Source organism: Desmodus rotundus, chromosome 13 (genome assembly GCF_022682495.2).
Source record: "Desmodus rotundus isolate HL8 chromosome 13, HLdesRot8A.1, whole genome shotgun sequence".
Lineage (NCBI taxonomy): Eukaryota > Metazoa > Chordata > Mammalia > Chiroptera > Phyllostomidae > Desmodus > Desmodus rotundus.
In genome coordinates this window covers 27,477,715-27,496,816 of record NC_071399.1, presented here as the reverse complement: position 1 = coordinate 27,496,816, position 19,102 = coordinate 27,477,715, and the positions used below count along the sequence as shown (strand labels likewise).

The following is a 19,102-nucleotide window of genomic DNA, read 5'->3' as shown; positions in this document are numbered from 1 at the left end:
AACCAGCTAATTGGAAATTGGGCCATATGAATGACAAACTACCTTCCATGAGGTGGCTTTAGGAGTAACAACTACAATAATAAAGGGTTGCAAGTTTGGTAATGCTGATACAGCAGCGACACTTCCAGTAAGAACACTTACAACATTTTACAATGTAGACTTAAATTTAAAAAAACAGCACTCTCTATATACCTACCCTGAGCTTTATAACATAATATTAAAAGTAACAATCACAAAAGTTAGTGCATAGAACTTCAGGTTCAGAGAAAAGATCCTCTCGTTTCTGCACTTAAAATTTACAGCTTCAAAAATGCTTTTATTTGCACTTTATTATTAAGGGTGAAGATTATTTTTACTGTTTCTTGGACATTAGTCTTTTGTACATATGCTGTGTCTTTTGCCTGTGTTTCTTCTAGTGGTGTGTTCAACTTTTCTTTTTTATAATGAAGTTTTTTATGTTAGGAGATTAGTGTTCATTTTAAAGTTGAGCCTTGAAGGATGGGAAGGGTTTAAATGATGTTCAACAACTTGTGGTCCCCCTTATCGCCTCCCAGCAGTGGTTAAATCTAATCAAAATGAATGTATCACTTTGGTACAAAAACAAAAAAATGACAATTTCCTAAAATGCACCCCAAGTCAGTTATAAATATTAAAAGAATATGTCCAGAAATTAAAGAAAGCAGGATCTTAAATCCGGCGTGAAAGGGGACTAAAACAAGGAACAGGAGAACAGACGGAGATGTCCAGAACTGAGGTCCAGCGGGCGACTTTCGCTCACGCCAGTGAACCTTGCGGGGCGCCCTTCGCTTGCACTGGCGAACCCGGCGGCGGCGAGGCGTTCGCTCCCACACGGGAACTTGCTCCGACCGGAGAGGCGGAACCGCGGGGGAGGATCAGTTTGTTTCGCCCTCCCCGGTTCTATCCCCGCCTTCGGCCCGCGACTCTGAAACCCCGGGCCTCTTCCCGGGGCGGCACCCTCTCGGCTGGGCGTCCTCAGGCCTGGGCTCCATGTCTCGACATGACAGAAGACCAGGGAGGACGTTCGCCGGCGCAGCCAGCTTGGGTCAGGATCGCGAAGACCCTCCCAGACCCCCCGCCGACTGGCGGGAATTTCTAGAAGCTTGTCCGTGCACGTCACTTCCGACGGCTGGGCTGGCTGCTCACGCGCGCATGCGCTCTCGGCAAAGATACGACCCGCGATCGGGGCTATGATTGGTCCGCTCGGAAGGGCGCGCGTCGCCAAACTCGCTTCCCGTCAGCCCCAGCCAACGTCCCACGGCCGCGCGCACGCTCGCGCGTCTGGAGCCCGCGACTGCGCTTCGCCGCCATTGGGAAAGCCGCTGCTCTGCAGGGCCTCGCGGTGCAACCCGAGACTGCAAGCCCGGCCTCCCGTCGACGTTCGGCCGCTGGGACGCCGCCGCGGTCCAGCGGTGAGAAGTGGGGCGGGCAGGGTGGGGCGTCGTCCGAACCCGCACACCCCGAGGCCTGCATCCCTAGGAAGCCTAGGGCGTCCCCCGAGGAGGGGCCTGTACCCTTTCCCTTCCCGCCCGGCTGGTGGAAGGACCCGCTTTCCAGAAGCCGGGGGCGGGGTGGAGTGCACTAGACTTGAGGGTGGGGAGGCAGGTTACGTTTTATTTAAAACCCTGCTGGGAAGTCGGTTCTGGCTCTCAAGGAGTGCATTCTCTTCGTTTCAGTCCTAGGTGCACTTTTCTCCGATGCTAGGTTGCATGGGCTTTTGTCATTGTTTTAAAACCAGCTAGGCAACCCACAGGATGGGAGTAAAGTGTCAGATAAGGGGTCAGTGTGCAGAAAATGTAAAGAACTCCCGTTACTCAACAACACAAAGCAATCCAATTCAAAAAAGGGCAAAGGACTTTAGGTATTTCTCCGAAGAAAATACACAAATGGCCAGTGAGCACACCAAAGGATGCTCATTAGCCATCAAAGTTATGAAAATAAAAACCAGAATGAAATACAGTACCACACCCATTGGGCTGGCTATTAAAAAAAAAATCACAAGTGATAGCGAGGATGTGGAGAAATTGGAACACTTGTGCATTGCTGGCGGGGCTGTAAAATGGTGCAGCCAGGAGCTGTGGCAAATGATTCAGTAGTGGTTCCTCAAAAATCTAACCATAGAGTTATTATGTGATCCAACAATTTCATCCCAAGGTATAAGCTCCAAAGAATTGAAAGCAGGGACTCAAATCTTGTACACTAGTGTTGATTTAAATAGCAACCTTATTTAAAATAGCCAAAAAAGGAGACAATCATTGTCTACCAACAGATGAATGTTACTTATCTTTCTAAAAAAATTATTGATTTTTAAAGAGAGAAACATCGATTTTTGTTGTTCCACTTTATATATTCATTGATTGATTCTTTGTGTATCCTGATGGGGAATTGAATGAACCCTGGTCATAGGGGATGACGCTCTAACCAACGGAGCAACCCGGCCAGTGCTTTTCATCCTTAAAAAGGACTAAAATTCTGTTATGTGCTATGGCATAGACGTGCTAAGTGAACTAAGCCAGATACAAAAGGACAAGGATTGTATGAATCCACTCAGAAAATGGAACAGAGATTACCAGGTAGGGGTGGGGTGAGGATGGAAGTTACCGTTAAATGGGTACAGAAATTCTGTGTGTGGTGATGAAAAATTCTGGAAATGAATAATGGTGATGGTTTTACAATATTGTGAATGTACGTAATGCCACTAAATTGTGCTTTTAAAATAGTGTGGTAAATTTTGTTATCTTTACCACAATTTGTTTTTATTTTTTATTTTATTTATTTTTATTTAAGTATATTTTATTAATTGTGCTGTCACAGTTGCCCCATTACTTTCTCCCCTCTATCCCCTCCACTCTGCACCCCCTCTCCCTCCAGCATTTCCCCTCCTTAGTTCATGCCCATGGGTTGTACATATAAGTTCTTTGGCTTCTCCATTTCCCATACTGCTCTTAACCTCCCCGTGTCAATTTTGCACCTACCATTTATGTTTTTTATTCCCTGTACCTTTTCCCTCATTCTCCCCCCTACTCTTCCCCACTGATAACCCTCCATGTGATCTCTATTTCTGTGATTCTGTTCCTGTTCTAATTGTTTGCCTAGTTCCTTTCTGTTTTTGTTTTAGGCTCATTTGTTGATATTTGTGAGTTTGTTGTCATTTTACTGTTCATAGTTTTTGATCTTCTTTTTCTTAGACAAGTCCCTTTAACATTTTATATAATAAGGGCTTGGTGATGATGAACTCCTTTAACTTGACCTTATCTGGGAAGCACTTTATCTGCCCTTCCATTCTAAATGATAGCTTTGCTGGATAGAGTAATCTTGGATGTAGGTCCTTGCCTTTCATGACTTGGAATACTTCTTTTCAGCCCCTTCTTGCCTGTAAGGTCTCTTTTGAGAAATCAGCTGACAGTCTTACGGGAACTCCTTTGTAGGTAACTGTGTCCTTTTCTGTTGCTGCTTTTAATATTCTCTCCTCTTTAATCTTGGGTAATGTAATTATGATGTGCCTTGGTGTGTTCCTCCTTGGGTCCAACTTCTTTGGGACTCTCTGAGCTACCTGGACTTGGTGGAAGTCTCTTTCCTTTGCCAGATTGGGGAAGTTCTCCTTCATTATTTTTCCAAATAAGTTTTAAATTTCTTGCTATTTCTCTTCTCCTTCTGGCACCTCTATGATTCGGATGTTGGAATGTGTAAAGTTGTCCCAGAGGTTCCTAGAGCCAACTTTAAAAGCCTCTCTCCTCATTTTTTTGAACTCTTGTTTCTTCATTCTGTTCTGGTTGAATGTTTATTTCTTCCTTCTGCTCCAAGCCATGATTTGTGTCCCGATTTCCTTCCCTTAACTCTTGGTTCCCTGTATATTTTTATTTATTTTACTTTGCATAGCCTTCACTTCTTCCTCTATTTTGTGTCTGTACTCAATTATTTCTGTGAGCATCCTGATTACCAGTGTTTTGAACTCTGCATCTGATAGATTGGCTATCTTCTCGTTGCTTTGTTCTTTTTCAGGAGCTTTGATATGTCTTTCATTTGGGCCATAGTTCTTTGTCTTGGGGCACCTGTTGTGTTACAAGGGGCGGAGCCTTAGGTATTCACCAGCAGAGGCCAACTCACATCTCTGCTGTGTGTCGCTGTATGTGGGTGAGGGGTCCAAGAGAGAACAGTGCTGCTTGCTCTGCTCTCACCCGACCTTCAGTCATTTCTCCCACTGCCCACAAGCAAATTGGGCCCTCTAGTGCTGATTCCTGGGTGGGTGGGTTGTGTAAGTTCTAAGAACTCTGTGGGTCTCTACAACCAACTCTTCTGTGTGGATGGGAGCTTCTCCCACTGCTGCAACCCCTACAGGTTTTTACAGTCAGGTTTGGAGGCTTTATTTCTGAGCACTGGAACCCTGGGCTGCACGGTCTGTCTCGCTCCCCAGTTGTTCCTCCCAGTTATCCGCATGTGAATGTGGGTCCACCCAGTTCACCAGCCGCCACCTCACCCACCCCGTCTGCTGCCTTGCTGCATGTCATCTCTGCCCCTACTACCAGTCTCGCTAAATGTTTCTTTAACTCCTCGCTTATCAGACTTCCATACAGTTTGATTTTCTGGCAGTTCTGGTTGGTTTTGTTTTTATATTGGTAATGTCCTTCTTTTGGTTGTGTGAGGAAGCAAAGCCTATCATGGCTGGAAGTTTTACCACAGGTTTTAAAAAAGTGTAGGAAAAGACAAAACTACAGAGGCAGGAAAAGATCAGTGGCTGTTAGGAGCACAGGGAATTGTTACAGCTTGAAAGTGTTCTGTGTGACTCTGTCATGGCGGATATATGACACCATATGTTTATGAAGCCCATAGAACCGTGAAAGTCGTAAAGTGTCCCCTAATGTAAACTGTGGGCTTCAGTTAATATCATTATTTGTTGTTTGTAACAAATGTATTACACTATTGTAGGATGTTAATATTAGGAGAAGTTGTGTGCAAGAAGGTATGTGAAAACAAAATTTTCTGTTTTTCTTTAAATCTAAAATTGCTCTAAAAAAAGTTTACTAAGTTTTAAAAAATCAGCTGTGGTAAAGAGCAGTACTAGTGTGTATATGCATAAAACCCAGTTAGCTTTAAATGTGCTCTACATGTTGAGTTTTAATTTTAAAAGCTACACATCAGAATGTTTTTTTAAATGACCAGGGATGGTCATTTAAATGAGTAGGAATGGGAAATAGGTGTGATACCATATGGCATAGAACTTCATTGAAAAGTACAGGATGATGCATTGGCAAAACAGTAGTGATTAGCACTTACGTATTTAAAACATGTAGTCTGTAGAGGTGAAACTAGGTTGAGAGAAATTTTTGTTATCTGGACAGTTTAGATTTACTTTCATAGTTAGGCTTAGGAACTCTGAAAATTGTGGGGGGCAGGAGGGGTGTGCTAGAATCTTAAAGCTGAAAGGAATCTCAGTGTCTGTTCTCTACCCGGCAGCTGAATTCTGTACTCGGTTCTGCAACACCCCAGTGGGAAAGACAGCATTGTGTTACAACATAATTCCAGAATTGGGAAATCAGGGTCTTGTGTTGCTTCCTCTGACCTAATTCGTGTGACCTTCCACAAGTCACCTTTCTCACTCAGCATCAGTTTTCTCGATTGTAAAATGAAGAGACTGGACTCAAGTCCTCTGAAGATTCTTCCAGTCCAGACCTGATCATCGGCTTGCAGTTACAGAGGGCTCCTGCCTGACAAAGCAACTTACTCTGGTCTGTGATTGAGTAGTTCATGAAGCTTTATGTGTTGAGCTGACATCTGGTTTGCTGCTGGCTTCCACTTGTTGCTTCTAGGACAGCTTATATATTATCCCCAATTCTTCCCCTTTTGAAGATAAGTGCTTGTGCCCACAAGTGTGACATGTTTTCAAAGACTGTGGGCTGTCCTGGTTGCTTCTTTTATGCAAATTGCTGGTGTTAGGGAACTGCCCAGAGCTGGAGACAGGGATACTTTGCCAAGTGCAGAATATGGAATGCAGTTCTCTGTAGTGCTATGTTCTGCAATTCGTAGTTGGATTCTAAATGTCTGATGAATTTCATCTTGTTGATTTTGGCCCATTGTATTGGCTTTTCAAGATCTTACTAGTTTCACTGTATTCGGTTGGTCATGATAAACTAGGAAGTGCCCAGATGGATAGCTGAACTTTATTCTGGCCCTCCGTCACACACTGGTACTTACGTGATCTTCAGCAAGTTAACGTTTAGGTCTGAGTTTCCTCAACTATAAGTTGAAGTTTTAAAGCAGATGGTCCCTGAGGTCTTCTTTTATCCTGGTCGTCTTTTATCCTGAAATCCAGCGGCTCCAACACTAGAAGGTAGCTCAGGTCTTTTCTGGTTTTAAAATCCTGTGAATCTAAGATCAGATCTCTAGTCTTCCTGAGAGAAGGTTTGAGATTGAACAGATACTTTCTGAGTATACACCATGTGCCAGGGATGTGCAAGGGTTATAGAGGTGAACAGATAATCCCTGCCTTCCGGGAGCCCATGGCCTGGTGTGGGATCATGCGGTAGTGCCAGAGTGTGACAGCCAGTACAGTAGAGATGTACACACAGCAAGGGGTCCAAGGAAGACTGGAAAGGACAGGGAATTGGCCAGTATTTAAGAAGCAATCCCGCTTAAAGTATGGAGGAACTTGCCTGGTAACTGGGTGGCAAGAGGTGGAGTGTAAAGGAGAGAAAATCCTTGTGTGAAGGCCTGGAAGCTTGAATTGCCAGGGAATTCCAGGGGGGTCAGTACTTTGAGAATGCATTATAGTCAGGGGCAGATTATGAAGAGCTTGATAAGCCAGGTTCAAATTTTGTGCCGTAGGGGTTGGAATTACCTTGAGAAATTGTGAGCGGTCAAGTCCCAGTAGGTTTTTATGTTGGAAGGTGACTGGTAACAGTATGATGAGTGGATTGGAAGGAAGAGAAACTGGTGGCAGGGAGGTCAGATATCAGAAGTAAAGCAGTGGCTAGGGAATAGAGGGAAGGGTAGATAAACGTGCTGGAACTTAATCAGAAGAGTATTGTGAGCTGTTACCTAGCTTGTTCACAGCCAGTTTATCCCATTCTGTGCAAGGCAATAACTCACCAAGACCCTTTTGTCTTCTTTGAAATTAGTGCACGACAAAGCAGTCACTAAAGGAAGTCACCACTATCCTTCCTTTCCCCAGTGGCCTCTTTGCCTCTTGATCCTGTTGATTTTGTTGTTCCTCCGCACTGCCTGTTAATTTGCTGTCCTGCTGTGTAGTGTCGGTAATGGACAAAATGCCAGCTGCATCCGAAGTCAAGCAGCAGTCTCCTGAGTGCTTGTCATATCAGCTGAAGTTAGATGGTGGGTTTGAGGAAGGTTTGGTTCTGTACACGGCATTAGTTCCAGAGTGGATTATTAAAGGAGTTAGATAGAGAGGGTGTCAAATTTACTGTATTTGGTGTCATTTTATTGAAGTAAATGTCCAGGCAGGTTGGATCGGACCCCTCTCACTGTTGGGGGTGGGGCAGAATAGTGAGAGAAGTAGACAGAATTCTATTCTAGGGGGTACAAGATACCACAGAGGTAGAATTTGATTGCCCTTTATTATTATTATCGTTATTTTAGGTTCATCTTCTTTGTCCTTCTTCATGTGCTCCAGGCTGTTTTCTGTGCTGTCGTCAAAAAGCCATGTGAACTCGCAGCCCTCTGAAGACTACTTTTAACACTTCTGGTAGGTAAGACAGCTGGTAAGTCTACTAGGGAAAAGCATATTGGGCTTTATAAAGTGTTATACTACCAGCATTTCTTTGCATTTTTTAAAAATTTGATTTAGTTTTATTTTGCTTTTAACATTTCTTGCTTTTTAATGTTTAGAACATTTTACGATGAAAATATTTTTGAAAAGTATATGGAGTTGTTAAGGAAAAACTACAAAATATACCCAGCCATATATATAACATGATGTGTGAACACGTGCTGGTTATTCATAGCTATGATAGAATCGGGGATTTGAGAGGTATCTCCTGTAATATTCTTTTTAATTTTTTTTTAATTAAGAGGTTATCGGAGTATGAAAATGAAGCTTAATAATAGGTAGGTGTGGGTAATAGAAACTTTGAGATTTTCCAGAAGACTTTTTGGTCTGAAGAGGGAAGAGGGAGGGCCATTTGGGGGAGATAGGGAATGATTTGATGATGTGGAGTCTGAGGAGCCTTTGGGGTTTAAGACCGACTGAAAGGGAATGGACGATGCCTTTACAGAGTGGCGCTCTACATGAAGGGTGGGGGAGCTGGTGAATGGACAGATTTGGTGGGCAGCAATTGAGGACAAAAGTAGTCAGTCCACTCTTAAGAAGCTGAGGTGGCAGGGGGCTCCTTAAGGCAAGGGCAGTGGGAGTTAGGCTAAGTGGTATTCATTAAAAAGAGGGACTAAATCCCTGGCCGGGTGGCTCAGTTGGCTGGAGCGTTGTTCCATACACCAAAAGGTTGCAGGTTCTATCCCTGGTCAGGACACATACCTAGGTTGAGGGTTCAATCTGCAGTCAGGGCTGGGAGGCAAACGATCAATATTTCTCTCTCACATCAGTGTCTGTCTGTCTGTCTGTCTCTCTTTCTTTCTCTGTCTCTCTCAAGTCAATAAATATATCCTTGGGCAAGGATTTAAAAAATATCAGGGACTACATTAGAGGAGCAGCTGTAAAATGTACGGTTAGTATAAAATTTTGAAAGAGTTAAGAAAGGGAAAAATCTAATCAATGGAAAGTATTGAGTTGATCAAAAAGACCGTATGATTTTTTTTCATAAAATAAGACACTTTTTTATCTTCACCGATAACTTTATTGGTTTGCATATTTTGAGTATGTTGGCTGTCTCCTGCATGGTATAACATAGATTGTTTTCAATTAATGTCTCAATTTGATAGCTATCAACTTCAACTGGTCTACTTGACCATGGTGAATCCTCCAGCAAGAAACCTCTGGCACAAAACCTCACAAACCACTTTTGACACATTTGAGCAGTCACAGCACCTTCTCCATATGCTTTTTTACCTTTCTTGAAATAATAAATCATAATATGCTGAAAATGTTATTTCCTTCCATCTTCACTACTAAAATGGCTATACAAAAGTTCACCAATTTTGATGGTTTTTAAAAATGCATGCTGATACGACAGCTGTGACAATAAAATCTTAACAAAATTATTTCAGATGAAATTAAAGACATCTAAATGTACTAGAGCCATGTTGTGGAAAAAAGCTAACTTTTTGGCCAACCCAATAGAAATAGGGAGAAGGGGTAGTAGAGCTTTGCCTACTGAAAGGAAACACAAGACTGGAGTAGCAGTCGGAGAGTGTGTGGCGAAAAGGGGGACTAATTCTCTACTGTGGGACTGTGTTAGAGACGCCCCATATTGAGATGTGGTTTTGTTCTATTCTGAGTTTTCTTGGGTAAATTTGCTAGAAGTATTTTAAAAAATCTTCCTGACTGTGAAACAGTTGCTCAGACATGTCTGTGAGGATAGAAGAAAAAATGCTTTACCCTTAAAGTTTATAATCCAGTCCCTGGATTACATACTTCCTGGGCTTCTTGATGACCCCTATTACAGGAGCTACTGTTGGTAAAAGTTGAGGCGGCATGTAGGGAAGGAAGAAAGTTGTTTTGTTAGTGGGACTACATTATGCAGAGAGCTGTGGCTAAGTAAGTGCTACACTGAAATGAGAACACAGAAGTTCTTAAGAAGTTGGAAAAGGTTTCTGTTGTTTAGTTTATTTAAGCTTAAGAAACCTGGGCAAAAAATCGTGCAAGTAATGCCTTTCTTTGTCACAAGCAGGACTTGAGTGTGTTTTGGATGAGCCACAGGTTGGTCAGCCGTATCTTCACCAAGTTGACTTGGGACTGGTTAATTACCAGAAACTGAAGGGTTATTTATTTTAGAGACTACCTTGTAGTTTCTAATATTGTTATAATAGCTAACACTGAGTGCTTGCTGTATGTATCAGATACTATTCTAAACATGCTATAAAATATTACATCCATGTTACAGTCAAGGAAACTGAAGCAGAGAAATCTTTAGTCACTTGATAAAAACCACATAGTGGAATCAGGACTCAAACCCAGCAAGCCTGAGCTCTGAACCTCTGTGTCATAATATATATAGCATGTGACATGGAATGTGTTACACCCAACCTCTTCAATACAAGCATCCCCTTACGGTTTATTATTGCCACTTGTGGCCAGAGGGGGTTATGGAGATAACCTAGTCTTTTTACATTTATTTTCTTTATTTTGTTTTTAAGTTAAAAATTCTTTTTAGAGGTGTTCTCAGAACTAAGTGATTTCATATATATGCATGTGTATTTGTGTGTGTGTATTTGTAGTCCTTGTAGCCCTAAAAACAGTTTTCTAAAAGACAGGATAATTGCTAAAACTTTCTGAAGCACTAGTTTGTTTCCTCAGTTATATCACCTTTCTAACTTCAGGCCCCTCTCAAAAATGCAGATGATACACCACTGATACCGGTGATAGAAAACAATATTGTCAGTAATAACATTTTAAAGGTGAAAGATTTGTATATGATCTGAAGAGAAACCAGAGTATGGTAATAACGTTGTAAAAGCAAGTTATCAAAATTAGAAATATTAAAGTTTTAAATTGAGTTTAAGTTAATAAAGGGAGATCCTGTGGTTATCAGTAAGTGTTTGTAATCTGTACTGTCTTTTTAAGCAGCAGTAACAGAGAAAAAGTATATTTTGACCTTGTTTTATCATTAGCACAAAGCTCACTGAATGCTCTTAGTAGTAGCCGGTACTTTTGGTAAATGATGGGGCATGATTAAATGAGAAGAGATTTTGCAGGCCATTTGGTGAATAAACAAACTGTATATGTAAGTTACAGAGGCTGTTTTAGCAATTGTTGGGTTCCCGTGCTGAGAAGAGCATATCAGATGGAACTGGTTGGAGAACACAGTGGAATCCAGAATAGAATCATATAAATGAAATTTAGTAAATACTAAGTGGAAAATTACACATAAGTGAGGAAAAGGGTTGTGTAATCAATGTTATGGACCTAACTAGACTATTCATTTGGGGTGAAAAAATAGGCTGGATCCCTCGTCCATGTCCTTATTAAAGATACAAATGTGAAAAAGAACTAAATTATCTCCCCGATGAGTGTGGCTCAGTCGGTTGGGCATTGTCCCACAAAACGAAATGTTGCCGGTAAATTATCAGCATGACTGGTGTGGCTCATTTAGTAGGGCCTAGTCCTGCAAAGTAAAAGGTCGCCAGTTCAGTTCTTGGTCAGGGCACATGTCTGGGTTGTGGGTTCAGTCTTTGGTTGGGGTAGAGACAACTGATCAATGTTTCTCTCTCACGTCTATGTTTCTCTCCCCACGTTCCCCTCTCTCTAAAAATTAATAAAAAATTTTAAAAAGTAATTAAATTATTAAAATCAGGGAAAATATTGATTAAAAATAATGAAATAGGAAAGCATAATTTAAAACACAGTCATAACGAAAACACTAAATTTTTGATTTTTACGTAAACCAATTGTGTGTGGTTAAAAGTAGTCACAATAAAGTCAAGAAACAAATTGAATGATAAACTGAAATATTTTCATTATATAAGACTTGATTTCTTTTAAATCAAGGATGATTTATAAATAAGAAAATAGACAAAGCATATCCTAGAAAAAGAAATATAAATGGCTAATAAGCAAAGAAAAATGTTCAATGTTTCTCATTAAAGAAAACCACATTAAAACAATAGTGAGACAGTAGTTTTCATTTAAGAAATAGCAAAGATTAGAAATTTAATCTTACTAGGTGTTGTTGAGGAATTTGGGGAATTGTTTCTCATGAAATAGTGCTGTAACTTTTTGAGTTTGGTAAAATGTATGAATTTTAACTGCAAATAACCTTTAAACCAGGTAATCCATTTCTAGGAATTCTCCCTTCAGAAATACCCTCACATTAAAAGATACATGACAAAGAAATTCTGTCCTTACTCTCTATGTGAAAATGTCCTAGAAATGCCCTCTAATTCAGCAGAGCTCCTGAAGCCAGTACTTGCCCTTTCTGTAGAAACTCAGAAAATGGGCGCAGTTTTGTCTCCAGAACCACAAAACCTACTCTTCTGTCTTCTGTGGAGCCTCAGAAGCCTGGCCCTGTTATTTCTCTTGAGCCAGAGAGACCCCTTCTCTTCCTTAAATGAAAGCAGACCAGCATGTTTCATGTTCCATTTGTGCAGAGCGTGTTTCTGTATTTGTGTATACATAGAGCATTTCTTCAGTGACTGCCAGTGCAGAGGCTACCCCTGGGGAGTGATACTGTGTATTTTGTACTGCGTGAATGTTTTTAACTGAGTTCTCTGTTAACTTTTACCACCTAAGAAGACTCATTTAAAATGTTAAAAAGTTGTATTTTCTGGCAAGCAAGTTCCTGCCTCAAGGTTGTCCTCTGTCTAAACTGCCCTTTGCCTGGCAAGGGCAGCATCTCTGTTCAAGTACTAACTTTAAGCTTAGGATGGCATGTCATTCAAAATCTCTGCTGGAGTGTCTCCTCGACAGTGTTCTCTCCGTTGCCCTCCACACTCTTCCCTCCCTATCAGTGTTAAGCACCATATTGCAAGCCCTGAGTGCCTAGAAAAGCATGGGGCACACAATAATTTATTAAATAAATGAATAAAATACTTTACATTAGGATGCTAAAATACAAAGTATGTTAGGGTTTTTTAAACATCTTTTCATAGTTAGACTTAATTTAACGAGTGTTTTCTGAAATGGATGTAAAGTTTCTTGCTCAGCCTTAAGTAGCCTAACTTGAATTTTGATGTTTACTTAGCTCTGTGCGCTGTCAGTTGTTGATACGCGGGGTTTCAGAGTCAGGATGTAAAGCACAGGCAGTAGATCACTCTGGGGCCAGACTTCAGTCACTGAGAGTTTCGTCACCTGGTGAAGTCGCTTCTCTGGACCTCGGTTGTTTTTTATCTGTAAATGAAAGTGAAAAAAATAATACTCGAGTCATGTTGTTAGGAGGGTTAAATGAGATGATGTATATGAACCTAGCAGAGTTCCTGGGACCCAGTTAAAAATCAGTTCCATTTCTTCATGTTCAATATTTTTTATAGAGATATTATTGAATAATATGCATATGCCATCCTAGGCTTAAAATTAAGCAGTTTTAGAATGAGCTAGAATAGCATTTCATTAAAGATTATGTTCCCTGATGTGTAAAGGACACGTGGACAATGCCAGGGCGGGGTAGGATCAAGGGTGGGCAGTGGGGGATGGCTGGGGGAGGTGGGGGGAATATGGAGACAACTGTACTTGAACAACAGTAAAAAAAAGAAAAACAATAAAAAAAATATTATGTTCCCTGAAAATAATTTATTTCTCCTTTATTACAGCCCTGTTGAAACTTTACAGAGTGTAATTGTGTGTGTTACAACAGAAAGGAAAATGGAAGTATTTCAGGAACTTCGTAAACCGCCAGTACGGTTGGAGTGTGACCACTGCAGTTTCAGAGGCACGGACTATGAAAATGTGCAGATCCACATGGGCACCATCCATCCAGAATTTTGTGATGAAATGGATGCTGGAGGATTAGGTAAAATGATATTTTACCAGAAAAGTGCGAAGCTGTTTCATTGCCATAAATGCTTCTTCACCAGCAAGATGTACTCTAATGTGTACTATCACATCACATCCAAACATGCAACCCCAGAGAAATGGGATGAGAAACCAAAGACTCAGTCAAACAACGAGGCGGACTCTGTGAAGAGCCCTCCTCTTCCTGAACACCAGAAAATGCCCTCTAGTTCAGCAGAACCCCAGAAACCCACGCCTGCCCTTTCCACTGAAACACAGAAACTTGGTCCAGCTTTGTCTCCAGAGTCACCCAAACCTACTCTTACTTCCCTGGAGCCTCAGAGGCCTGGCCCTGTTGTCTCTCCTGAGCCACAGACACCTCCTCTTCCTTCTCCTGAGCCACTAAAAACTACCCCTGTTTCTTCTCCTGAACTTCCCAAACCAGTCCCTACTGTTTCTGAATCTCAGAAACCAGCCTCAGTTCCTTCTCCAGAATCACAGAAACTTGCTCCTGTGTCTCCTGAGCCAGTAAAGACTACTCTTATTAATCCCAAACCTCAGAAACACTCCCATTTCCCAGAAACATTGGGGCCACCTTCAGCCTCCTCTCCAGAGTCACCAGTTCTAGCTGCTTCCCCTGAACCTTGGGGGCCATCCCCAACTGCATCTCCGGAGTCTCGGAAGCCGGCCCGGACAATCTCCCCAGAGCCAAGGAAGCCATCCCCGTCAGAGTCTCCTGAACCTTGGAAGCCATTCCCTGCTGTCTCTCCAGAGCCTAGGAGACCAGCCCCAGCTGTGTCGCCAGGTTCTTGGAAGCCAGGGCCACCTGGATCCCCCAGGTCTTGGAAATCTAGTCCTTCAGCATCGGGACCCTGGAAGCCAGCTAAACCTGCTCCTTCTGTGTCTCCTGGACCTTGGAAACCAATTCCTTCCATATCACCTGGACCTTGGAAACCAACTCCATCTGTGTCCCCTTCATCCTGGAAGTCTTCATCAGTCTCACCTGGATCCTGGAAAACTCCTCCCGCATCTCCTGAGTCATGGAAGTCAGGTCCACCAGAACTTCGAAAGACGACAACTACCTTGTCACCTGAACATTGGAAGGCAGTCCCCCCAGTGTCCCCTGAGCTCCGTAAAGCAGGACCTCCCTTGTCTCCTGAGCTTCGCAAGCCAGGTCCACCATTGTCCCCAGACATTTGTAGTCCAGCGGGATCTCCAGAACTCAGAAAACCCTCAGGGTCTCCAGAGCTTTGGAAGCTTTCTCCTGATCAGCGGAAGACTCCTCCTGCTTCACTTGATTTTCCTGAGTTCCAGAAAAGTTCCCGTGGTAGTTCCCCCGATCTCTGGAAATCATCCTTCTTTATTGAACCTCAGAAACCTGTCTTCCCTGAGACCCGGAAACCTTCTGGGCCACCCGAGTCCCCTAAAGCGGCCTCTGATATCTGGAAGCCTGTTCTCTCCATTGATACCGAGCCTAGAAAGCCCACCCTCTTTTCTGAGCCTATCAAATCAGCCCCTCCTGCTTCTCCTGAACCACGAAAACGTGCTCTTTTTCCAGAGCCACGGAAACATTCCCTTTTCCCTGAACTTGCCAAATCTGCTATGTTCTCAGAATCTCAAAAGGCAGTTGAACTAGGTGATGAACTACAGACAGATGCCATAGATGATCAAAAGTGTGATATTTTGGTTCAGGAAGAACTACTCGCTACACCTAAGAAACTATTAGAAGACACTTTATTTCCTGCCTCAAAGAAGCTCAAGAAAGACAGCCAAGAGAACTCTGATGCTGAGCTTAGTAGTAGTGAGTATATAAAAGCAGATTTGGAAGCCATAGATAGTAAGGGCCAAGAATCAAGCAGTGATCAAGAGCAGGTTGATGTGGAATCCATTGATTTCAGTAAAGAGAACAAAATGGACATGACTGGTCCAGAGCAGTCCAAAAACGTACTCCAGTTTACTGAGGAAAAAGAGGCTTTTATCTCAGAAGAAGAGATTGCGAAATATATGAAGCGTGGGAAGGGGAAGTATTACTGCAAAATCTGTTGCTGCCGTGCTATGAAGAAAGGCGCTGTTTTGCATCATTTGGTCAATAAGCATAATGTCCATAGCCCTTACAAATGCACAATTTGTGGGAAGGCTTTTCTCTTGGAATCTCTCCTTAAAAATCATGTAGCAGCCCATGGGCAAAGTCTACTGAAATGTCCACGTTGTAATTTTGAGTCAAATTTCCCAAGAGGCTTTAAGAAACATTTAACTCATTGTCAGAGCCGACATAATGAAGAGGCAAACAAAAAGCTAATGGAAGCTCTTGAGGCACCCCTGGAGGAGCAACAGATTTGATTTCTAAAGACTGTGGATATATGCTCTACAAAGTTGTTTGTTGAAACTTTTTGTTGGAAGTATAGTTAAATAGCTTAGTTGGATCGGTAGATGTTGATGCGTACGGTGTACTGTGTTTAATTGTCTCAGTAGTATTACCCAGAATAGGCATTTGGTTGTTTTTTCATGGTCTCTGTTTATGTTGCTGTCTTACAAGGCAGTTCAGACTGTATATTCCAGGTGGATAAAGTATCTAATTTCTTTTAAGTACTTGTGAATAATATGAAATGTAGGTGTTCATTTAATAAGCAAGAGCAAGTTGTACTCAATTTAAAATATCGAGTTAAAGTGTCTTTTTTGTGAAACTAATTTCAGACAATGGAAATTGGTTGGAATGCTTAAGAATTAGGCATGAAAATTTTGAGAAATATTCTTTTTTTAAAAGTATTTTCAGATCATAAAAGTTATTTTGAAGTTTCTATTTGGTCATTTTTATAAATCTTGAACAGTTTCTAGATGTTTATTAACTTTTATGTCATGGAAAATTGGAGTCTCAGGGTTACTGATTTTCTGCTAAAAGGGGGGGAAATTGAGTAAATATGAAAAATAGTTTGCAGCCTTCTCCTGTAGGAAACAGAAAGGTGAGTATGATTTTAGGTTTTGTCCTTAGTTGTTTGCTTTGGAGTCTTCCATTCTGTATCTTATCCCAAAATCTGGCCCTTCACTTTCCTGTAAGCTCACACCAATAGATGATCCTTAATGGCCAAATGTTAGAGATGTACCTCCTACTCCTGGGCCTTGCGTGTCACCTATTGGGGCTTCAGATTAGGGTAATGAGTAGGAACTGAAAGTCTTCCAGATTGACTATAGATAATTTTATAAGCAGACATTTCTGATGGGGAATGTGTCGAGTTTTTTTAAGTTGTTACTGTAAATACCTTCAGCCCGTTCATGGATTATTTTATTCTAAAGTATTTTGTCAAATGTGTATCAACCAAATTAAAAACAAAAGGCTTTCATGTCACCAACATTTTCATGTGTGTCTTTCATTTTTTATTGTATGATAATCCACTTTCTGTTCTTTCCTATTTCCCCTTGTTTTCAGCATACCAATTTTTTTCATATCTGGAACATTTTCTCAGCTCTGTTTTCTCAAAGTTTTTTGGTCAGGTAAGTTAGGGAATTGCTGTGCTAGGTGCTCTGAAAAATCTCATCAGTGCACATTACCTTATTAAAGGTCGTTAATTCCAGTGGTTAACAACCCTGGCTGCTCCATTTAAACAATGTGAAACATTTAGTGCTATCAGGATTCTGATGTGTAGTTAGGATTGAGATACACTGGCTTTAATTAAGCTGTTCTGGACATTTTTGAACAAGGAGTGGTTTTTTTTTGTTTTTTTGTGACATCCAAATTAATATTCCAATTGGGAAGACAGAGTTTAGATAATACCAGGAAGGTCTTAAAGCTTCAGATCTATCATCTTGGTGAGCACGGTCAGGCAGGGAATGCCCCGAGTAGTTGGCAGTTTACACTGGACACCTCCAGAATAAGTCCAAGTTCCGGAGTTTCCTTGTAGCCCTGATGCCAGCAAGTAGGACAGGTAAGATATTTTGCGTGGTGTTCTTTCCTGGAGGCTCTAGAAGAGAATCCATTCTCTCTTGCAGCTTCTAGAAGCTACTTGCCCTGTCTTGACTTATGGCTCCCTTCCTCCATCTTTGAGCTAGCCCATAGCATCTCTTTGGGCATCCTTCTATGGTCACATCTCTTTTGCTGACTCTGTTTCCCTCTTTCACGTAGGACCCTTGTGATGACATTGGGCCACCCGGATAATCTAGGATGACCCCCCTATTTTAAAGTCAGCTAATTAACAACCTTAAATCTCCTTTGCTATGAACTACCGTTTTCACAGGGTCCAGCAACTGGGACCTGGACATCTTTGGGAGCCATTCTACCTACCATGCCTGGGTTTGCAAACGGGGTTTTGATCGCTCTGCCTGAGCGACCCTGGTTTGGTTTCTTACGCAATAAAACTGCCGTAGGGTCTCACTGGTCTAGGCCCTCACCGTGTGCACAGATGGGTGCAGTAGAGGTTGCTCATAGTTGAGCCTCCTAGCCCATCCTTGACACACCAAAAACTCAGGTCGCTACACACTGATTTTATGTTGTGTTCTCAGTACAAGATGACCCCTAGAGGTCCAGGTACTTAAGGCTTTGGCAAATGAGATACCTTAAGTAGCCTTTCCCAGCCCACCTTACTCATTGCCTTTGCTTTCCTGACCTATGATGCTTACTCTTTCCTCTAGAAGTCCTGCCCTCACTAAGCCTGGCACAATTCTCTCCACATGCCAGGACTACTCTTCCTAAACTGCTTTTCATTTTATGAGATGGGGGGGGATGACCAAATTAGCCCTCATTTATTTTTGAGTCAGTGCAGGAATGCTACTTTTTTCCCTTACAAATTCCCCAGACTGGACACTACATTCAATCCTAAAACTGAAAATACTGTTGGAAGAAAATGATGTTACAACACTTTGATTCTGATCAGTTAGTGGCTAGCTTAGGTGGTTTGAGTATAATGTTAATTAACTTTTGATTCTAACACCAGCCAGTCTCTTTAACAAATGCCACAGACCCCAAGGAGCCTTAGGTGAAATATATGGGAAACTTACTAAGTTCTTAGTTGATTTGTTTAAATTCAAGAATTACAGGTCAAGTGGACAAAAACATAACTTGAATCATGAAGAGTCATGGCTCCTCAGTCAGTGCCCAGTCTTGAAGTTTGCAGACCCAGAGCCCCTTGACCGAGGACCCCAGGACACTGCCAAAAAAGCCTGCACTGTTAACCCTTTCCCAGCCTTCCACAAAGGGAACTATGGCCGTTTACCTGAGTGACTGCTTTGGGGAAAAGGAAATAATCAGGCCCATTAGGAATCCCTGGCTTCTTGCTCTGAACTGGCACTGGCTATGGGAGACCTCGAGCATCCTGTGGCCCTCCAGTCAGAGTAGGGTCCGGAGGTCAAGTAATTAATAGTTTCAGCTTAGGTCCCTATCACAGTGGGTTCCGTGGGCCCCCAAACCATTCAGTGGTAATTCCCCCAGTTATGAGAGGTGTAATTAGACATTCTCGGGAACTGGTGACATCCCCTCATTGGTTCCCTGACCTGTGGGGTGAGGACCATTGTGGGAAAGGCTGGCTGGAAGCCACTAGAATT

General features: G+C 42.1%; 1 protein-coding gene across 4 annotated transcripts; it reads left to right on the top strand.

Moving 5' to 3' along the window:
- The first annotated feature begins 769 nt into the window (after positions 1-769).
- CHAMP1 (chromosome alignment maintaining phosphoprotein 1) lies at positions 770-16,912 on the top strand. Of its 4 annotated transcripts, none has more exons than XM_045186716.2 (3): positions 770-1,430; positions 7,646-7,733; positions 13,390-16,912. In XM_045186716.2, exon 3 carries the CDS (start codon positions 13,442-13,444, stop codon positions 15,908-15,910), a length of 2,469 nt encoding a protein of 822 aa, XP_045042651.2. In that variant the 5' UTR covers positions 770-1,430; positions 7,646-7,733; positions 13,390-13,441; the 3' UTR covers positions 15,911-16,912. The 4 variants fall into 4 exon arrangements, with proteins under 4 accessions (XP_045042651.2, XP_045042649.2, XP_045042650.2 ...); XM_045186714.2 differs by having other exon boundaries at positions 7,612-7,733; XM_045186715.3 differs by having other exon boundaries at positions 771-1,430; positions 7,646-7,717.
- Positions 16,913-19,102: the final 2,190 nt, after the last annotated feature.